This window comes from Ailuropoda melanoleuca, chromosome 14 (assembly GCF_002007445.2).
Source record: "Ailuropoda melanoleuca isolate Jingjing chromosome 14, ASM200744v2, whole genome shotgun sequence".
Lineage (NCBI taxonomy): Eukaryota > Metazoa > Chordata > Mammalia > Carnivora > Ursidae > Ailuropoda > Ailuropoda melanoleuca.
In genome coordinates this window covers 105,987,445-106,007,163 of record NC_048231.1, presented here as the reverse complement: position 1 = coordinate 106,007,163, position 19,719 = coordinate 105,987,445, and the positions used below count along the sequence as shown (strand labels likewise).

General features: G+C 57.0%; 1 protein-coding gene across 3 annotated transcripts in view; it reads right to left on the bottom strand.

The window, feature by feature from the left end:
- The window catches only part of NFATC1 (nuclear factor of activated T cells 1), a 106,943-nt gene that overhangs the window by 20,651 nt on the left and 66,573 nt on the right, over positions 1-19,719 (bottom strand). For 2 of the 3 annotated variants that reach the window (XM_034643045.1, XM_011226398.3), the window contains exons 9-10: positions 10,865-11,247; positions 10,558-10,753 (exon numbers count right to left, since the gene is read on the bottom strand). In XM_034643045.1, coding sequence (XP_034498936.1) covers positions 10,558-10,753; positions 10,865-11,247 — 579 coding nt within the window. The remainder of the gene's footprint in view (positions 1-10,557; positions 10,754-10,864; positions 11,248-19,719) is intronic. The other variant, XM_034643046.1, reaches the window with a different exon arrangement.

Below are 19,719 nucleotides of genomic sequence, written 5' to 3'. Positions count from 1 at the left end.
TTATGGTTCCTCTAGAGATTATGATATACATCTTAACTTAAAAATTCTACTTCAGCTAATTAATATTAACTTGTTTCTAATAACATATGGAAGTTTTACTTTACTATGGCTTCCTTCCCTACCCTTTCCTTTCTGCTGTTACTGCCACACAAATGACATCTTGATATAAATCCATCAGAACAGTTTTGTAATTTTTGTCTTATGTATTTCCTTTTAAATGAGTTAGGAGAAAAAAAGAGTTTACAAATATGTATGCTGTCTTTATCTACATAATTACTTTTTATCAGCGCTTTTTATTTCTTTGTGTGGACCTACGTTGCCAACAGCTGAGAGGACTCTTTTTAATACTTCTTATAGGTCAGGTGTGCTGGCAACAAAATTTCTTCATCTTTGCTTACCCAGCACTGGTTTTATTTCTCCTTCATTTTTAATGCTAGTTTGGCTAGATATGGGCTTCTTGGTCAACAGTCTTCTTCCTTGTGGTCTCTGCAGTTGCTAATGAGAAGTCAGCTGTTAATCTTATTGAAGATTCTGGGTACCTGATGACTTGTTTTTCTCTTGCTGCTTTCATGATTGTCTCTTCTTCTTTGACTTGTATGGCTATGATGTATTTAAATGTGAATCTCTGGATTAATTCTACTTGGAATTTGTTGATTTTTTTGGATGCATACAATGTTTTTCATCAAATTTGGGAAGATTTTAGCCAATATTTCTTCAGATATGTTTCCTATCCCTTCCTCTCTCTCCTCTCTTTCTGCATTCCCAATATGCCCATGTTTGTATGTTTTATGATGTCCCACAAGTTCATTTTTATTTATTCTTTTCCTTTTCTATTCCTCAGACTAGATAACCTATAGACATTTCTTCAAGTTTCTTGATTCTTTTTCTCTGCCAACTCCAATCTGCTGTTCAGCCCCTCTAATGAATTCTCCATTTCAGTTACTGTACTTTGCAAGGCTAGAATGTCTATTTGGCCCTTTAAAATTTTTTTTATCTCATTATTGATATTCTCTATTTGGTGAGACATTGCTGTCTTACTTTCCTTGAATTTCTTAAACATACTTTCCTTCAGTTCTTTGAATGTATCTACAGCAGCTGATTTAAAGCCATTGCTGCAAAGTCCAATACCTGAGCCCTCTCAGGGACGCTGTCTATACCTGTGGGTTGTTTCTTCCCCTTCCGTATGGGACATATTTTCATGTATCTTTGCATATTTCATAATTTTTAACTGAAAACTAGATTGTAGATAATATATTGTAGCAACTTTGGAATTAGACTCCTGCCCCCTAGTAGGGTTTGCTGTTATTGCTGGGCTCTTTTTTTCTTCCCTTGATGTTGGATATTTGACTAGTGACTTTTCTGGACTAATCCTCTGGGAGGTCCTGTGTTCTCTGCAGTGTGTGGCCCCTAAGTCCTCTATTCCTCTTTTAAAAATCCTTGTTTTTATTTGTAAGTCTGGCTTCCCAAGGGTCATCCTCAGGTTAGCAGGGTTAATGGTCAGTCAGTTATCAGTCAGGAGGTTTCTTAAGTCTCCACCTTCTGTCAATGATATCAAATTGCAGGCAAGCCACAGTCAGTCTTAGCTTCTAGTTTTGCTTTTTGTACAGGTCTCAAGGCCAGCCAGAGGTGAAGGACCCAGTCCTTTCTTTCCCCAGGTCTTTCCAGAGCATATGCATGTCCGTACGTAGTTTCCCAAGCCCCAGAAATATGCTGGGGCTTTTTCAAACCCCTTATAGGCATCGAGTGTGGCTAGTCTCCTGTTTGCCCCAGTTGAGATCACAGCCTTGGCAGCTCCCACAAGCATGAGTCCAGTCATCTGTTGTTTTTGGTCATGGCCTGGGAAGACGACTTTTCCAGGGAGCTTCACCATCAGTCCGAACACTGTTTGCACTTTGGGGAAGAGGTTTTTAACAGAGCCCCAAAGAGGCCAGTCTCCGTCACTGTCAGTGAAGCTGCTGGCTTTCCACGGCTATGCTCCAAGGAGCTGGGGAAGGGGGATGGGAGTAGCCCCCCCTTAAACCACCGCAGATCCCTCTCTTCTTAGCAGGGTCCAGTTTTTCTTGAATAAATGCTTTTCAATTTGTTCTGCCTGTTTGGTGAATTTCCAGATTGTGAAATGATTGATTTGATAGTTTTCTCAGTATTTTTGTTGCTTTTTTTGGGAGTGCTGACTCACTGAGGCCCTCCCTCCGACACTTTGGAAGTCCTGCCTGTCTTCCTGTCCTTCTTGAGCTATCAAAAAGTGCCTTGGGTAATGACCAGGAATTCTCTGATGAAGAAGAAAATATACTGCAGTCCTCTTTGGCTTGCCAGGCCAACTCACACTTGAAAGCCAGACTTTGAAGCAGGAGTCTTTGCACATCACATCTCTAGTAGAGAAAAAATACTCAATAATAGAGCCAAACCTTGGTAGAGTAGAGAGAGTATTCAAATCAGAGCTGGCAGATCCCCATGCTGCTTCTGGCCTGCTGCTTGTTCTGTGTGATTGTGAGCAAGTCAGTAACACTTGTCTGTAAGCCCCGTCTCCTCTGTCAAGTGGGGTTAATATTGGCAATTCTGGCCATGGGACTGTTCTAAGGTTGAAAGTGTAAATCGAGAGGATATATGTAAAAAGTCACTTTGGAAAGTACGAAAGGCCGTACATCCAGTACTGTTATTGTGATTTGGGTTTTCTGTTTGTTGACAATGATGTGTCGTGCTAGATTGGGAGTGACTTTCTCAGCTCAGATGGGAAGATAATTACCACGGTTCCAAGTCTCCATGTTCTTCTCTGCCTGGACTTGATAGGCACCTGTGAGCCAATGATTCAGGGCTCCTTAGGGATCCATATGTAAGAATACACTTTTGTATCAGGAAGATCACTTAGAAGTATCCGTCCCTAGCTGCCTCTCTGCCTGGAGCTCCAAGGGCAGCAGAGCCAAGTGCCTGGCTTGAGTTACAGGGCCCTGGCTGCTCTTGCAAAAACACAGTTGTCCAACAGATGTAGACAGAGCCCTCCACTACCCTGGTCACCACTCTCCCCAAAGAGACGCCTCGCTCTGATGGTCTATCACCCACTGTGCTTTCTGAATGTGGCCATTATGCTTTCAAATCCCTAATTCTATGGCTCCATGCTCTGGTGACGCAGCACGGTGGCATGCTCTCTGCTGGCTCATGGATCTGACAGTATCTGTAAAGAGTGCTCCTTCTCAAGTGAGAAAGCTCCAGAGAAAGCATCAGAGAAAGAAAAGACACGAAGCCCAGGCCAGCGTTGCACAACTTCATCTGAAGTGGAGACAGAGTCATTGAAAGAACTTTTGGAAAGGTGCTCACCTCTCCGCAGGAAAAACCAGCATTCCAGTCATGAGACGCTCACACACGGACACTCCAGACTACTCAGAGCCGGCCTGTGACAAAGGACAGAAGCACCGCAAGCACGCCCCATGCCCGGCAGAGACACAGTCACGTCGGGCATCAGCTCTCAGGCCGTCTGTGCTCCTGCTGTGACAGACGGTGTTCAGTACTCACGGCTCTTCCCTTTGCTTTCCTTCGACGACACTGCTTCTTTCTCTCAAATTAATAATGAAAGGGAACAAGCTAACGCCTATGACTGGGGGGCTGATGGGCAGAAGGTTAGTATCAGCTGAAAGCAGTAAGACTGATTCCCCTCCAAGGACGCAGAAAATAATCGGGCCATAGAGCAGTACTTTGATTAGAAATATAGTGTAATTCCAAGCATTTCATGCTTGTAGTTAACATCTACACCAGGTAAGAATGGAGAAGAGTGCCCAGAACCTCACAGACGTCGAAGCTCCCACGGCCCGTGAGCAGACCCCCTCCTCCTCGCCCTGCTGCCCATCGGAAGGAACAGCAGAGGCTCCGACGTCACAGCCCAGCAGGTTACGGGGCTGGGCGCTGGGAGCAGCACAGGCATGTCTGCACCCTATTTATAGAGAGCCTTACTCAGCAGCCGTCTCAGAGTCACTGCTGCCTTTCCCCTTCTGCCTTGACAAAGGGCGGCCACCTCACCGCTGCTGTCCTGGCGTTCAGCAGCAACAGGTTTGCAGGGGGAAGCACGCTCCTCCTGAGACAGCAGACACAGGGCTTGGGCCCTGCCTACACCCAGCTGACAGACACTCGTCACACCGACCAACAACCTCTGCTGACTCCTGGGTCACACGCAGGTTTAGGTAGGCGAAGACTAAAATATCTGCACATCGGTGCGACACCCTGCAAGGCGCACTGTCCCTGGAAGCTCAGTTCCGTGGGTCCGTGCAGAGACTGCTGTCTCCGTGAGGTGCACACACGGGCTGGACAGGCCTACAGGGGCCCCTCGAGGCACCCAGTTACCTAGCAGGAGAGCAGTCAGAGGCTCTGCTCCACAGCCAGCAGCTCAGGCCCTTCGGCAGGGCCTCCAGAGAACTCATGCCCAGAGCCTGCGGCCCACCACGCCAACAGCAGTCCATCTCCGGGTGGTGTGCGGTGTAATTTCTGGGCCTGGAGACTCCCCAGAGGATATGCAAGTGCATTAAGGACCGACCCTGATGAATTATTCGCATGGCTGAATTCATCTATCCATCACGCAGTAGCCGCCGTCCACAATATTAACTACTCTGCATGTTTGATCACCGTGATACAGACTCTTTCCATCATCATTAGGAACGGGGAAGGCCCCAGCCTCGGGCGCCAAGCCAGGTCAGTAAAACTTTCCATGAGGAAAGATTTTGTTCTCTCCCAGAGTAGCCTGGGCTCGGGGACGGGGGCGGAGGGGGGAGCAGCGCAGGGGGACTTACGGCCCAGACTCGGGCAGACACGATCCTGGCCGCCTGGTCCACCTGCTTGTTGTTTTAATGACACGGAGACTTCTGGAAACCTGAGCGCTCCTGGCGGGGGCTGAAAGGGCCGATTGTGGTGGAGGCTGCAGGGCGGTCGGGGTGACAACGGCAGCAAAGGCGCAGACACGCCAATGGCTGGCGAGTGAGCGCGTCATTTGCAAAGCTCAAAGGAGGTGCTGCGTTTCAGCAAACAGTTACTCCGTCCGAGCGGGTCCCCCCACCTGAATCCTGGGACAGAGCCCGTGCACTTCAGACGTGTGTAGAGCACTTTTCCAGCCAATGCTATGCACGAGACCGTGCCCTAAGACGTGACAGCACCCACGTGTGTGCACGTGTGAACGGCCCGCATTTCACGTCAGTGAGAAAGGACAGCCTAACAGCACAAGAGCAGTGCTGTCACATAGCTCGGATCCGCACGCGGGCGACGCACAGGAATCAAACCAGAGAAGTCGCTCACACGGAGCTTTTATGGACTATTTTTAAAATCTACATTTAGGGGCGCCTCGGTGGCGCAGTCGTTGGGCGTCTGCCTTCGGCTCAGGGCGTGATCCCGGAGTTATGGGCTCGAGCCCCACATCAGGCTCCTCCGCTATGAGCGCTTCTTCCTCTCCCACTCCCCCTGCTTGGGTTCCCACTTCTCGCTGGCTATCTCTATCTCTGTCAAATAAATAAATAAATAAAATCTTTAAAAAATTTAAAAAAAATAAAAAATAAATAAAAAATAAAATCTACATTTAAAATAACACGAGGCCCCTAAAACGACTCTTAAAAACATGCCCCCATGGTTCTGCCATGACTGAGAAATCTAAATTGAGAGCTTAAGTCTCGTGAATGTTGTTGGACCAAAGAGTAAATTATAACTGGTTTATTTAAGGGCCAAATACTTTTGAAACAAAACTGAAGAGTAGACACAACTGAAAAACAAAGAAATCCTTAAAAAAAAAGTGGGGATTAATTTCCAGGCAAGTCTCTTATGCTTACGTTCTTCCTCAAGAGAAAGAGAAGTCTGGAAGGTGGACCCTTCCGTGCTGGTGGGGGTCGCTCAGCACAGCAGGCCGTAGGCCAGCAGCCGCTCCACGTGTGAACCAGGCTGGTAACAACAGTCACGTGCCCCAGTGCCCCGGCTCTCTCCAGCACACATAGCACCCTATTCTTGCCTTTTTCACACTACATTCCTGGAAAACAAAAAACCCAACTAGAACTCCAGCGCGGAACCCCAAACCGCCCCTCATGACTTCTGGAACGGTGGTTTGGATGCAGCGGGCAAGCAAACGCCTGACAAAAATACGTAAAGGTCAGAGTGTCACTGCCGCTCTGGCTCCCGTCAGGCAAACAGAAGGGCTCCAGAAAATGCTGCTCCTTCGGAGGGAAAGGCCAGGTGGAGCGTCTCCGTGCTCCCCGTCATCCAGTTTTTCACCACAGGGGCCAACCCTCCACAGACCAGGCCCTGTGTCCCTCCTCCTGGCTGCTGGAGAGCTGTGTGTGAATCCTGGCATGCGGCCCCAGCCTCCAGGAACCCATGGTGCCCGCGTGCCTCTGGGAGAAGGCCTCACTGCCACCAGGTTGTCATGGGGCCTATGGTCTCGCTGTCCCACCGCTGGTCTTTCCAGGAAGTGGGCACCTGCCCCCGACCCGAAGGTGCCCCTGGCTCCTGCCTCTGCTGGCCGGTGCGGAAAGCTTTCACGTCAAGACCACTTCAAATCCACAGCATCTCATTTTTTAACTTAGTTTTTGCTGTTGTTTCCATTTCCAGGCTGCAAATTCAGACCCGAGACACAGGGAAGACCTATGCCCTGCAGTGGGTCCCAACACCCTCGTCCCGTGCCACCTGCCATCACCACTGCCTGCCGCTGAACCCGAGACATGCCCCACACACCAGAAGCAGCCCCTGGAGCAGCTCACTGATCACAAGGAAGCAGGGCGGGTGAGGAGGGTGAAGGAGGCTGAGACATCCAACCGTGGAAGGGCTACAACCCCAGAAGGGAAGCGTGCCCGCTCCAGAGAGGGGACTGCGGGTTGAGCTGGCAGGCAGCTGGGGCGCCAGCACTGGACGGCTCAGATACGCACCGCCACTGGCACAGGCCCTCCACCCCACTCCCACCCTGCCCCAGGTCCGTTCTGGCGGAGGTGGCCCCCTCTCCCAACCAGGTGGCTTGCGGATATTCTCCAGAAACTTCTCTGCCCCAGAATGGGCGGGGGCTTTGACATTGCCCCTGTTTGGCAAGTTCATTTTCAAAAACCCCAATTATGCGGACTATTAAAATGGGGGGCTAGCAAAGGATCAGATCATTGGTGTCACGTCAAGTCCTGCAGGCTCTCCAAGAGCGTCCCGAGGTAAGGCCCACACCACCCATGACACCTACGAATCCCTCCAATCAGCCCCGTTGAGAGGGTGCCAGTCTGAACCCACTCTCAAAACTCCCTCAGAATTCAGGTGGGGAGGCTTGGGGTCAGGGTCCCATGCGCATGACATAGGCCTTTATCCTGCATTAAACAGCCTTCCGAGGACTAACTTGGCACAGACCACATCCGCATCACCGCTCTTATCAGAGGAGGGGTCCTAGGTCCCAGGGCGCCAAGGTCAGCTGATAAGAGTCACCCAGCCTCTCACGAGGACATGGTGCTTTCTCGTTGCTCCCACTGCAAAGAACAGTCAGGCCTGCTCTGTGTCCTAACTGCCTGTGGTCTCGGAGTCTCCAGTGCTCAGACAGACTGATGGACGTTCCGTCTGCTTTCCTGATGGTGGACAGACGCCCAGACCAGACCAGACCACGTGTGTGGTCTGGCTGCCAGGGGAGAAGCCCAGCACCCTCTGCTTTCCATGGTCACCTTCAGTGCGTGGCCATCCAGCCTCTGGGCCTGGGAGCCGTACTGCAGGGAAGCCTCAGCCAGCAGGAGGCTGTGTGCTCCCCACTGGCCTCTTTCAGCCTCAGAAAAGGCCACTTCTGGGGGCGTGCTGGCAGAGCGTTGTCAGCCATCGCCCCCCACACCAGCTCGGGAAGGACCATGGGGGACATACTAGGGCCACTTTTGTAAGGGGTCCACGGCTAGCACGTGCTGTCAGCAGCTCGAGGCTTCTGCTGAGACCCACTAGAGCAGCCCTGAATAGCAAGCGTGGGTGCATGTGCAGGAAAATGTGAGCACATTCGTATAAACACATTATCCACTTTCTGTGAGGCTTTCTGCTGTACTTGCCTTAACCACAATCCATGTTCTGACCAAAACACAAAAATAACACGTAAATAACAACAAGGATCTCTCGTGAATGGTCTCACGAGCTAAAATGGAAAAGCTTTGTTTATAGCTGACCTGGGATCTCCTTCTTGGAAATAAGGGCCCATAATTCCAGCCCCAAACAGGGGCAGAGAGAACCTACGTGCACGCAGGCTCACTGGACCAGGCCTCAGAACCTCTGCTCAGGGGGCCCCAGGACCACAAGCATGGCCGGGAAACGCCAGAGGGCCCACGGCTGCTGTCATGTCGGGGGGCCGAGGCTCAGAGCAGGAGGTCAGGTGACACCACTGCTCCGGAGACACAACCATGCTCCCAGGGAGACTGAGGCAGAATGTATGGGGGGCCTGGAGGGAGGAAGACCTGTCGGAAGGGGAGCTTACAAAGTGGATGGAGGCGGGGAACCCTCCGGTGAGGGGGCAGCAGCCACGCAACGCGGGTGTTTGTGATGTCAGAGGGGAGCCCCAGGACGGGTGTGGGCAGGTGGTGGGGGAAGGGCAGGGCAGGTGCCTGGCAGGGAGTCAGAGCCGGGAGCCAGCACGGGGGTGCTGCACCACGAGACTGATGCCCGGGCACCTGTAGATGGGAGTCCATGTTGCAGGGTGTGTGGCCCGTGGCCCCACTGGACCAAAGGGTCTGTAGGGGGACCGTCCCACTTAGCTTTGCCCTCCCCACCAAATCCAGTGCCCACACAGGTGAGCTCTGATCTAGAGGGGCCCAGAGACTCGCCGGGGCCATGGCACCTTCTCAGGCGGATTCAGCAGCGGTGGGCTCACCCGCAGCGGGACACCCCTATCACACACACCGCGTGCCCCTCTCCCCACCCTCACAAGGCTGTCTCTCACCACAACACGCTCAGGGCAGCAAGTCAGACCGGAAGGCCTGCCCGGTTGGTCACCCGAGCTCACCTGAAAGCTCTAGAGGCTTGGCTGGGACCAGGAGAGGAGCACTGCCCATGCTCCTTGGGCGCTTCCGGCCGCTCGCGGGGCCACCCCACAACTCCCTGGGACAAAGCTGAGCACGCAGAGGAGCCAGGCAGGGAGCACGACTGCCGTGGGCCTGACGGGCCTCAGCAGATGGAATCCAGAATGCCTCCTGAAGCCACTGAGGTCAGCTGCGGACCCTGAGTGGTCCTGAAGCAGGAAACTGCTGAGTCCTGGGGTGTCCCTGAAAGGCCTGCACCTCAGGGAGGGAGGAAGGGAACCCACAGCACACACTCTGAGGATGTCTCCAGACTCAGGGTTGACCCTCTATGGAACAAAAATATCTGAGAGCTTGCAGCCCTGAGTCAGGGACTTTTGGAGAAGTCTGAGGCCCAAACGTGCCGCCCCCTCCTGGAACAGCAGCCTCAGGAGTGCACGCCCTTTCCAAAGGACTCCTTGCAACACCTTGGCCCAGGGAACCTCGCAGAACACACACACAGTGGAAATGCGACATTTACGGAGACAGCTGTAGTGGGAGAAACAAGCCTTCGACGCTTGGCTGTTACTTTCACGGAAAACAGCTAAAGGAGGCCCCCGGAGGGCAGGGGAGGCCAAGGTGGTGTTTCAGGAGGCTGGGGACCGTATGCCCAGTGCTGCCCCCCACTCTCAGCCCCACCTGAGTCCAGCAGCAGGGCACGTGGGCATCTGGCCCCGGACAGGCTTACACCGAGGAGCCGGGAAGCGCCAACGACAGGGGGCGCAGCTCCATGCACACAATCCATGCGGAGCCCATGAAGGCGCGACTGGACGGACCCTCCCAGGCGGCCCACAGGGCCTCTGGTCACGGGGCTGATCCACAAGCAGTCGGGGGACCAACGTGCGAGAGGGCCGCCCGCCTCCACACAGTTCAGGCGGCACCTCGTCCCGGAGGCGCAACCCTGCACAGCCAGTGTGCCAAGAGCAACGGGGTGTCGTCCGCGGACGTTGTATGGACACAGCTCAGCGCTCAGCAGACGTTCACACCACGAGCCTGCCTGCAGGCATGCGGAAGGTGCTTCCTTCCCAACCATCCTGACCGTGCACACACGACTGCGTTTCTGCGCTGAGGGCGCCCGTGTGCTCGGGGGGTAAGGTCCCACAGTGGGATTTAAGTCCCAGTTTGGGGGCCGCCCTGTCGCTTACTGTCCCTCCCTGGGGCGCCTGCCAGGCGCATCACAGTGCCACACGGAGGGAGATGTTAACCACTTTCAGTTAAGCCACTGTTGACACATCCTTCACGCAACCAGTGAAGCTCTCACAATGCTGAGAAACAGAAAGCCGACCCAGAGCCACGCGCCAGGACGGCCTCCTCTAAGGGAACCTGGCTTGCATGAGGCGCCCCCGTGCGGGTCTACAGCCACCGGCTCCGCGGCACGTCCGGCCCAGGTGACGGCACAGAGCTGCGCGGCAGGAGGCTGGCTGGCGGCAACACGCGGCAGGCCCCTCGCGCCCCGACGCGCCCCTCCGCCAGGTAACGCGCACACCCCTCCTTGCCATGTTCGCAGACACGGCGCCAGGCCGTGTGTGCACCTAAGGCCATGGGTACTTACCGTCATCCAGGTACAGCTGGTCCAACTCCTGAGGCTCTCGCTTGACCGTTACGGGAATGGGGGCCAGACTATGATTACTGTCCTCACGCGCCTCGGGCAGCGGCAGAGGCCGGGGGGCTGCGGACTCGCTCCTCGGAGCCTTCCGGAGTCGGTGCTGCTGGTGGCCCATCTCGGATGGGTGGGTGGGGCTGCAGGACTGCAAACAGGTCGGCTCTTGGGTACCGGACAGCAGTGAGGAGGAGGGGCTGTCGGGACAGAGAGCTGGCCGGCGGCCCGGGGGACAGCTGCCACTCAGCTCTGCACTCACCTGTGGCCGCAGCAAGGCGGGAGGCGGCTGCTGGGGGGGGCCGGGGTGCGCGCCCACGGGTCTAGGCGTCTCCGGAACGGCAAGGACGCCTCCGGCTGGGCGCTGAAGTCCGAGGTGACTGTGGCCTGGGCTGGCCATGCCCTTGCTGTAGGTGGCGGAAGAGAGGTCGTGGAGCTTCGGGCTGGTGCTGGGTGGCGGTGACACCACAGTGCTCCTCTGCGGACAGGACGGGAAGCCGGCCACAAGGCAGGAGCCCGGGTCAGACGGCATCGCCAGCTGCTGGCTATAGCACGGCTTGGGGAGCGGGCTCGGGCCCTGGCTCATTGGTCCGCAGGTCAGGACAGGCTGGTAATCATCAGTGGGCTCTGTTTTTATGGTTGGAGCTGCAAGAAGGAAAGAAGTTGAATAAACACAGGCTGCAGATGGGTGTGATGGACGGGGCGGGCTGTGGCTAGGGCACCCTCGGAAAACAAACAGCGTCTTGACTGAGTCCCCGCAGGTCTCCGCCTGGTTCTCCCACCCAATTAAGAGGAGGGCGTGAGTCACCGTCTCCAGGAAGCTGCAGCTGGTTCTAATACTGAGAACACTGTTTTCCTTGGAATCCCCCCCAACACTAATGTGTTATAAAAATCCATTTGCAAACTGCAGTACAAGCTTTGGACCCAAGGGCCCATGGATTTGTAGCAATCAAAGCAAAAATTTTAACTTGGACGTGTGACCGCGTCCCTCCTGCTGACGCCGTATCTGATAAATGTCCGCACGTCCGGTGACCTCAAACATGCACTAGGATGGCGCGCAGATGTCCATAAACGCAAGAGGAACAGTGCGCGGCGATTACGGTCGGGGGGGGGCCTCTGACACGAGGGGAAACACGCCCACCCAGGCTCCACGTTGTGTCAGCTCCTCTCGGAGGAGCTGCGTTGCAGGGACAGGCCGCCGCAGCCACGCAGCCCCCGCACAGCTCTGGGCGGCCTCCTCTCCCTCCCTCGCCAGGAAGCGGGGCTGCAGGGCAGACCGCAGGAGAGGCCCGTCGAACTCTCCGCCAAGCCTCAGCCGGACCATGCCGGCGGCCTCTGCTTCGAAGGCAGCGACGGTAAAACACGGGCGTGCGTGCTGTGGGGCTTTCGCAGGACCCGCGGTCTCCCCAGGCGTCTCCTCCTGCCCCCGCACGCTCTCCGCACCTCGTCTGCTCGCGTGTGGACAGAGGTCCACTCCAAGCCACTGCTCCCAGCTCACGTGGCGCCACACCAGGCACCCACAAAGCCTCTGAAGGTCTCGTGGGTAACGGGCTATCTCGGGACCTTCCACCCTGTTTCTCCCTCGTCCTGTGGCGTGGAAAGATGCATGGCGGCTTGGAGGTCTCCTACGTGGGGCCCCAGCCTTCACCGTAAATAAAAGAAAGCACGTCTATGTTCTGACCTCGGCCGGCAGCCGCGAACAACAAGCAGGGGCTCCCTACACAGGAGCGCCCGTGCAGCACAAATGTCCCTCATCGCCAGCTCGAGGTGGCGCCCACACTATGTGACCAGCAGGCTGCTGGGTGGCTAATTTTCCCAGCACCACCAAGTCCTAGCACCCAGCTCCCGGGCTCTCCACAGGATCGTTCTCCATTGCTTTGCCTTTCTGGGGGCAGGTGAGCCCCACGGGGAGCAGCCGAGCAATGGGTGGTCTTCACACCAGGCACCACGGGGCGTGGGGCTGGTCTGCCGCCATGTGGCCCCCACAGTGTCTGCTAACTGCCAGCAGGGGCTGGTGCACCCACGCTATTCTCACGCTCCTTCGCGGGGAAAGGGGTTTCTCTCTCTTTCCCGGGACTGGGGGGTCAGGGCTCTGGTTGAGGGCGAGTCCCAGCAGAGGAGTGTCTGGGGAAGAGTCCCGTTGGCTGCAGAAGGGACCTGAGAAGAGCTGGCTGTTCCCTGTGTGGCGTTTTATCACCGTGTGTCCATCACACATGCTCTGGGTCAGCTGACGTGGGTCTCTGGGAAGAGCCAGGGCCACTGAGGGCCTGTGCCCATGTCCAGAAGAGCCTGCTTCACTCACTTATGGAGGCCAAAGTGACCCCAGGCCCCAACGAAGGGCATGCAACTGGCTTGGGGCAGCAGGGTACCGGGGACTACGGAGAGTCCTACGCTGGGCTCTGCCTGGGAGGCAGTGTGTCCCTGAGCCGTGGCGTCCGTGTGCAGAAACACTGTGGCTGTTGTCAGGCGGCCCATCAGGAAGCCCCCGTGCCCCCCCAGACTTTCTGCCAACCTCCAATCCACCCAGCAGTGACCCCGCTGACCCTGGAGGTGCCACAGTGCACGCGTCCCTGCTGTCGAGCCCCCACCTCAGGCTGCGGCCTCCAGCTGGGCAGCGCACCTCTGAGAGGCTCTGCCAGGTGGGGCAGCCCCCCGGCCCCGTGCTCTGTATCCACAGATGGACCCCGGGGCTGCCGAGCCACCGGCACCAAGGAGAGTGTCCCCACAGTTAGCCGAGCACAGAGCTGGGACCTGCTCATCTTACACGGAGACACACAGCCGTGCGGCCGCCGGAGGAGCCACCCACCCAGGTGACCGTCCCCCACCCGTTTCCAGCACGTTGAAAACCCAGAAATGGCAGAGGGCTCAAAGTCAGCCCTTGAGAGGCAGACGGGCCTTCCCTTCTGATGGGGCCCCAAGGACCCCCGGCCCCCACAGATCCCCCCGTTCACAAGATGCTAGGGTGAAGTGCGGGCGATGGAATGGTGAAGGTTAACTTCTAAATTAGTCTGGTAATTTTCAAGTTCGTGATCTTAAGGATATATATACACACACATATGTCTGGCAGATTAAACTGAAACCCTCCTGGGATTCTGTCTTCACTGCGCTGGATTTCCAGCCAGGCACGGGGGCCAACTCGTCTCTCTCGTAAGGTGTCCCCTGAGCTCTTTAAAAACCCCTATCCGTCTGCACTGCACGCACAGCCGGGAAACGCCAGCACGCGTGATTTCCCTGCCATGTAGGGATGGCGCACAGAGCAAGCGTGAGCGGCAAGAAACAGCAGTCCCAGAAGGCTGGTCAGAGGCCAGCCACCTTCGGCGGGCAGGAGTGAGCTGGCATCAGCCCTCTCGTGCGCGCCCTGCGGTGTCTGTCGTTTACGACCTGTTTAAGGCTGCCCAGTGGCTCCGGCACTAACTCCCACGTCACTGGGCTCCCTGGGACCCCGTTCTAGAAAAGTCCCCACGGTGCAATCTCCCAGGGCCTCTGTGCGGGCCCACGCCTGCCGCCGCGAAGGGAGGACACAGGACATGCATCACCTTCTGATGGCCTGCATGGGGGTGCAGTGGAGAGTTGTGGCAGGGCCGACGCAGTGAGGCTAGACCCCACCCTGACAGCCCTCCAGGTACCGCCAAGCTGGGCCTTCTCTAAACAGACGTCCCTCTCTGTGTTTGCAGCCGCTGCAGCCCCCGGTCAGGCGCCCTCGAGGAATAAACACGGGGGTCCTTAACTGACAAAGTGACAGCCCTGCAGCTCGGGGACCCCCCAGGACGACGGGTCGTGACAAGCAGCAAAGACAGATCATGATGACTCAGGGCCAGGTGCTGGGGTCACAGGATGAGCCAGCTGACCGCAGCAAAAGGCAACAGACTGGAGCCCTGGGGCCACAGGGACATGGGATGGCCTGGAAAACAGCGCCCATGGCCCCCGTGGTCCCCACAGAAGCTCAAAAGCACTAAAGCGCGGCATCTAAATTGTATTTCTCGTGTGGATTTCAAAGGAAACGAACACCGTCTCTGTAAATCAAGCGAGAAGATGCCTCCTGTTTCCTATTAGCGAGGGAAGAAAGAGGCCACGTCCTGCACGGGGGCCTTGGCGGTGCAGAGAGCTGCCGGCGGGGCCTCGTCCACGGAGAGAGCAACTTCCTTCCAGACCTGGCGCTTGGTGTGACGCAATGTCTGGTTCCCTCCCGGCCGTCCACCTCGCTGGTCTGGGCGGGAGGCATGGTGACAGGAGACCGTGCCGCTGCGCCAGCCGCGAGCGTATAATCCAGATTTATTACAGCACGCAAACGTGTGAAAGATTAATGCTAATCTTGGCGGTGGCTGCCGCGGACGATGCCTGTTCTCGTGGAAAAGGTGGGGTGCCCTCTGTGCCGAGCTGGTGTTCACACCCTGAAGGGCTGGCGCGTAGCACAGCGGCTGTGCTCTGTGCAGACAGCACGTGTGGAGGAGACCGGGGAGAAGTCCCCTCAGCTCCCAAAGCTACGGGCCCCTACTGGGTCAGAGGGCAGCTGCCCCAGGGAGAGGCTTTGTCCCTGAGCAGGGACCCCAGTCCCCGGAGCCGGGCGGCGGCACCTTCTCTCCAGAGCCACACGCGGACAATGCGTTTGGCGGCAGATGTATGTCATGGCAGGTGGGGCTGGCCTCTCCCCGAGGATCCCGCCTCCACCCACAGTCCCCACAACAGCCGTCTGTGGGCCAGAGAGCATTCCAGAACACCCTGGCTGGCTCGAAGAAACCCCGTGTCTGGTGCATGGGCTCCATACCCCATGGCAGTGGGTTCCTGTTCCTGGGAGCAGAGCAGAGCCCCTCCTGGGCACCCCAGCTGAGGTCTGGGGGTGCTCACAGCAGGACCAGCCGCCTTTCCAAATCCCCCTGATCGGGTTCAGGGGCCGTGCGGCTGCATCTCACACAGGTGATCAAGAAGTGTGTGCCTTGTTCTGCAGGGTTCAGGAGCCAGGTGGACACCCCATCCCACCCCACTCACACGTCCCTTGAAACTGAGTGTGCAGCACACACACCCGGCCAGGCTCAGGGTCTCCCCAGGACGGCCGGGCCTTCGGGTTAGCAGCTGCCTTTCACCCAGGGACACCATGCAGGTGGCGAATGGTGGGGCAGAGCCAGCCAGAGGCCCCAGGCTGATGGCGACACAGCTCCAGGCCTGTGGCGGGACCCAGGAGCAGGGTCAGGGCTTTGGCTCCCAATCGGGCCTTGACCTCCAGGACCCCACATGGATGCAGGTGGCAATGGTGGCCAGAACCAGCTCCCACAGGTGGTCCAGAGCGATGTGATGGGATTCCTGCTGGGAAGCGCTCAGACTGTCCCAAGGCCTGTGGGCTGTTATGGATGCACGCGACTGCCATCCCCAAGCACATGAGGGACACCATCTCCTCTTACAAGCGCCTATCCCTCCCACGTCTTCCCAGCGTCCTGCCCGTCGTCAAACACACCCTGTCTTCTTGCTGAAAGGTAAAGGTGAGCCGTTCAATTTCGACACGCTGTTCAGTCTCCCATCCAAGTATAACCAGGCCCGACCCTGCTTAGCTTCCGAGATCAGACGAGATCGGGCGCGTTCAGGGTGGTATGACTGTAGACTTGACACGCTGTTCGGGCCAGCCCTCCAGCCCAGGGCCTGAGGTGAGTATGGAGACATCTGTGGCCTGGGCCCAACTGAGCACCAGAACGTCACGCATCCCGCTGTTTTCTCCAGAAAACCATGACGGCACTTAACCAACGGGGAACGCCGAGCCATCCTGCGAGTCCTGGACTTCAGCACATCCGTGATCTCGTGGCCCCAACACCTGACACGGAGCCCAGATGCCAATTAACAAAGGAGTACACGACTGTGAAGTCTTCCCGGTTCTAAAGCTGTGTGAACAGAAAGCACACATTTCCATCCATGTCTTTTCTTTCAAATGTTCCTTCTCCAACGTGCAGCGTCCTGCACACACGGACGGGCTGCAGCCACAGCTGGGGGTGAGAGGTCCGTGCTTCGGGGAGAGTTCCCACTCTGTTGCCCTCAGCTTTCTGCCCGGAGGCCCGAGTCCTGCAGGGACCCACAGACTGCAGGGCCCTGTGGCCGTGGAACCTCTGTGGCTCTCTGTCCCTGACCCCGAGACAGACTCACATCTATCCAGCAGATGGCAAGGAATACACACGAGAAGTCCACGTGCCCCCATGTCCAAACACTGCCTCTAGCCGGTACAGGGAGAAGTGGGGGCCAGGAGTCAGGGTCCCACTCCTTGGTCTTGGACAAGCCAGGGATACTGGTACCGATGGAATTGCGCCCCCCAAATCCAGAGGTTGAAGGCCTAACTGGCTTTATGTGGAGACAAGACTTTGGGGGGTAAATACGGCTAAATGAGGCCCTGGGAGGGGGAAGGAGGACCCAGATCCTACAAGGATGTGGTTTTGAGAAGAGGAAGAAAGAGATCTCTCCCGTGTAAGGATCGGCGGGAAGGTAGCATCGCCCTGGAAGCTGCCCTTCCCAGATCTGAGCCACTGGCTGTAAGCTCTGGGACGTCCAGCCTCCAGATTCGAGCATAGTGGACGTCCTGACACAAATTCCCCTTCATCCGCAAGAGCTCCGGGTCCGCCGATCGTAACGCGTGCCGAGGTGCCTGGGATGCAGCAGGAGCATGCGGCAGGAGCTGCCCCTGCCACTCCCTTCTCCCCAAACATGCACATCAGCCCTTCCCAGGTACCCTGCACAGTCCTGGACAAAAGGGGTTTTGTTCTAAACCCCCGAGAACAAAGCTCAGATTGTTTTCTCTTTATTGCATGACATTAAAGCCCTAGTTTTACTATCAATATAAACACCCACAATGATAACTTCGGGGCATATATGCCTTTTTTAAATAATGAGAAAGGAAAAGTAGTAACTGGAACCACCTGGACTGCCAGCCCCAAGGGGCAAGGCCGCATCATCTCCCCACAACCAGAGCCCAGAGTGAGGTCTGGGGATAGTCAAGGGCGGAGGCACCAGCAGGCAAGTGAACACACGGAGCGCATTTCAACTTGCGATCCCGTCTCTCTTGCTCCTGTCTTTCCCACACAGCTTAACCAGCATCCACGCCGAACATGCCAGGTTTCCAGCAAGGCCCAGTTCTCCAGGGTTAGGGGTCAGGGGTCACGGGGGCGTGGCCATTCCCACTCCGTGTCCTGGCTCTGTGGACGCTGGTGAGGACCAAGTGACAGGGAGCTGCAGGTGTCAGGGACAGGGCTGGCTCCCCATCCGGGCTCCTGCCCCCATCTCCTCCGGGTTCCCGCACATGGGGAGCTATGACCCACAGGGGCTGACTGCAGACCACGGTCAGAATGACCCACACAAGCCAGGAGATACAGCAAACGTTTTCATTCAATAGTCGCCAAAACTGCCTTTGAAGGGGACAAGATTCACAGTCCAGGTGTGCTGGCTCCAAGCAGCCGCTCTGAGAGCGTGATTCTGGGCAGAGCGTGGGGACCGTGCCTCCCTGACAGCTGGCGGGACCAGGCTCCCGGGGGACGGGACGCCCATCTGTATCATACAGTTGTCAAGTCTTCTCCATGCATGTCCCTCTGTGTTTGGTGGCCCGTGGCCCTCCCTGCCTCCTCGGCCCCTAAGGGGCTGCACGATGCACTGTGTCCTGGCTCCCAGCATCCCCCAGACACGCTCCCTGGGGAGGGCGCCTGTCCACCATTTCCCGAATGGGCCAGACTCCTGCTCTTCACTGGGGCTCAGACCCAGGCTCCCCATCCTACAATCTGCTCTCCCGAGGCTCACACCGGAGAGCAGGGTCGGCGCCATGCACACCAGGGGTGGAAGCCGCGTCCAGGTGATGCAGAAACAGTCTCTACTCCAGTGCCTCAGACTCACCCGCACAGGAGGAAGCCGGCCGCCTTCCTGAGCCAAGGGTAGGTTCCCAAACCCCTTGCCACTCCTGTGGCTGGTGGGGACACACCCCCCACACCGCCTCTACATGTGAGGTTGAAGACAGGAAAGGGAAATCAAGACACGGGTCCCCCATTTTCTGGCTAAGATAGCAAGAGAATCAGCAAGAATGGGACTTACTAAAAACAGCGTCACAAGGGGTGTGTGGGGCTCTAATGAGGAACGTCAGAGCGTCTCACCCGACAGCGCTCACCGCTGTGCATAGACCCTGCTCCCATCGCCGACACGCTCACTCGGGGTGCGCTCATCACACAGCTAAGCCGACTTGGGGAGAATGTTCCAGAATGTCTATGGGGACCAGCTGTGCCACTGACCACAGCAGGCCTGCAGGCGGGCGTCCTGAGGTCACGGGAGGCCCTGTAGGCCCGCAGGCAGCTCCTGCATGGGCTGGGGCCATGTCCTCCTTGCCCAGCAACCCCTGCCTGCCTCCCGCTGCCAACGCGGACTCTGTTTTGCCTTTAGAAGAGAGTCTGGGATGGGTGGGAGACCCCAAGATGGACATGCCCTCGGCCACCTGGGCCGACCTGACCCTCCACACCTGTGGCCAGAAAAGTGGCATAATCTGTTTTATCTGAAACCTGCAGGTATTCTAGGGCAGGTGAAGCTTCGGCCCCCCTGCCCACGGGGTTCGGGGGCAGTCTCGGCCTGGGGGGTCCCCGTTGTGGACCCCGGATAGCTCCGCAGGTGGCGCCCCCACAGCTCCTGTCAGGTGGGGCAAGAACACTCACCAGGCAGGGCCTTGGGATTGAGGACCACGTGCTTACACACCTGGCGGCCCTCTTCACGAGAAATATGGGGCACAGCACAGAAAATGGTGCCCTAGAAACCGTAGCCTCTGTGAGCACTGCACGGGAGCAAGCTCACTTCCTCATCCAAGGGAGCGGGCACCCAGGCGAGGCCTGGCCCGGAGCAGCCTGTCTAAGGGCGCCCTCCCCGCCAGCCAGAGCAGGTGTGCCGCGAGGGTCCCCGAGGCACAAGGCTCCCCGAAGCGTCTCCCGACAGACTCACTATCCAGCAACGTACTGATTTCGTGGAGCTCATCACTTGGGGAAGAAACTTTGAGGCTGAGGTCTGGAAAAGATGACGAGGCTCGAGAGAAAAGGTGGACCCAGAGCAGGCTGTGCAGACGAGGCCCCTGGAATGCCTGGGCGAGATTCCACCCACACCCCCAGCAGCCCCTCAAGAGCT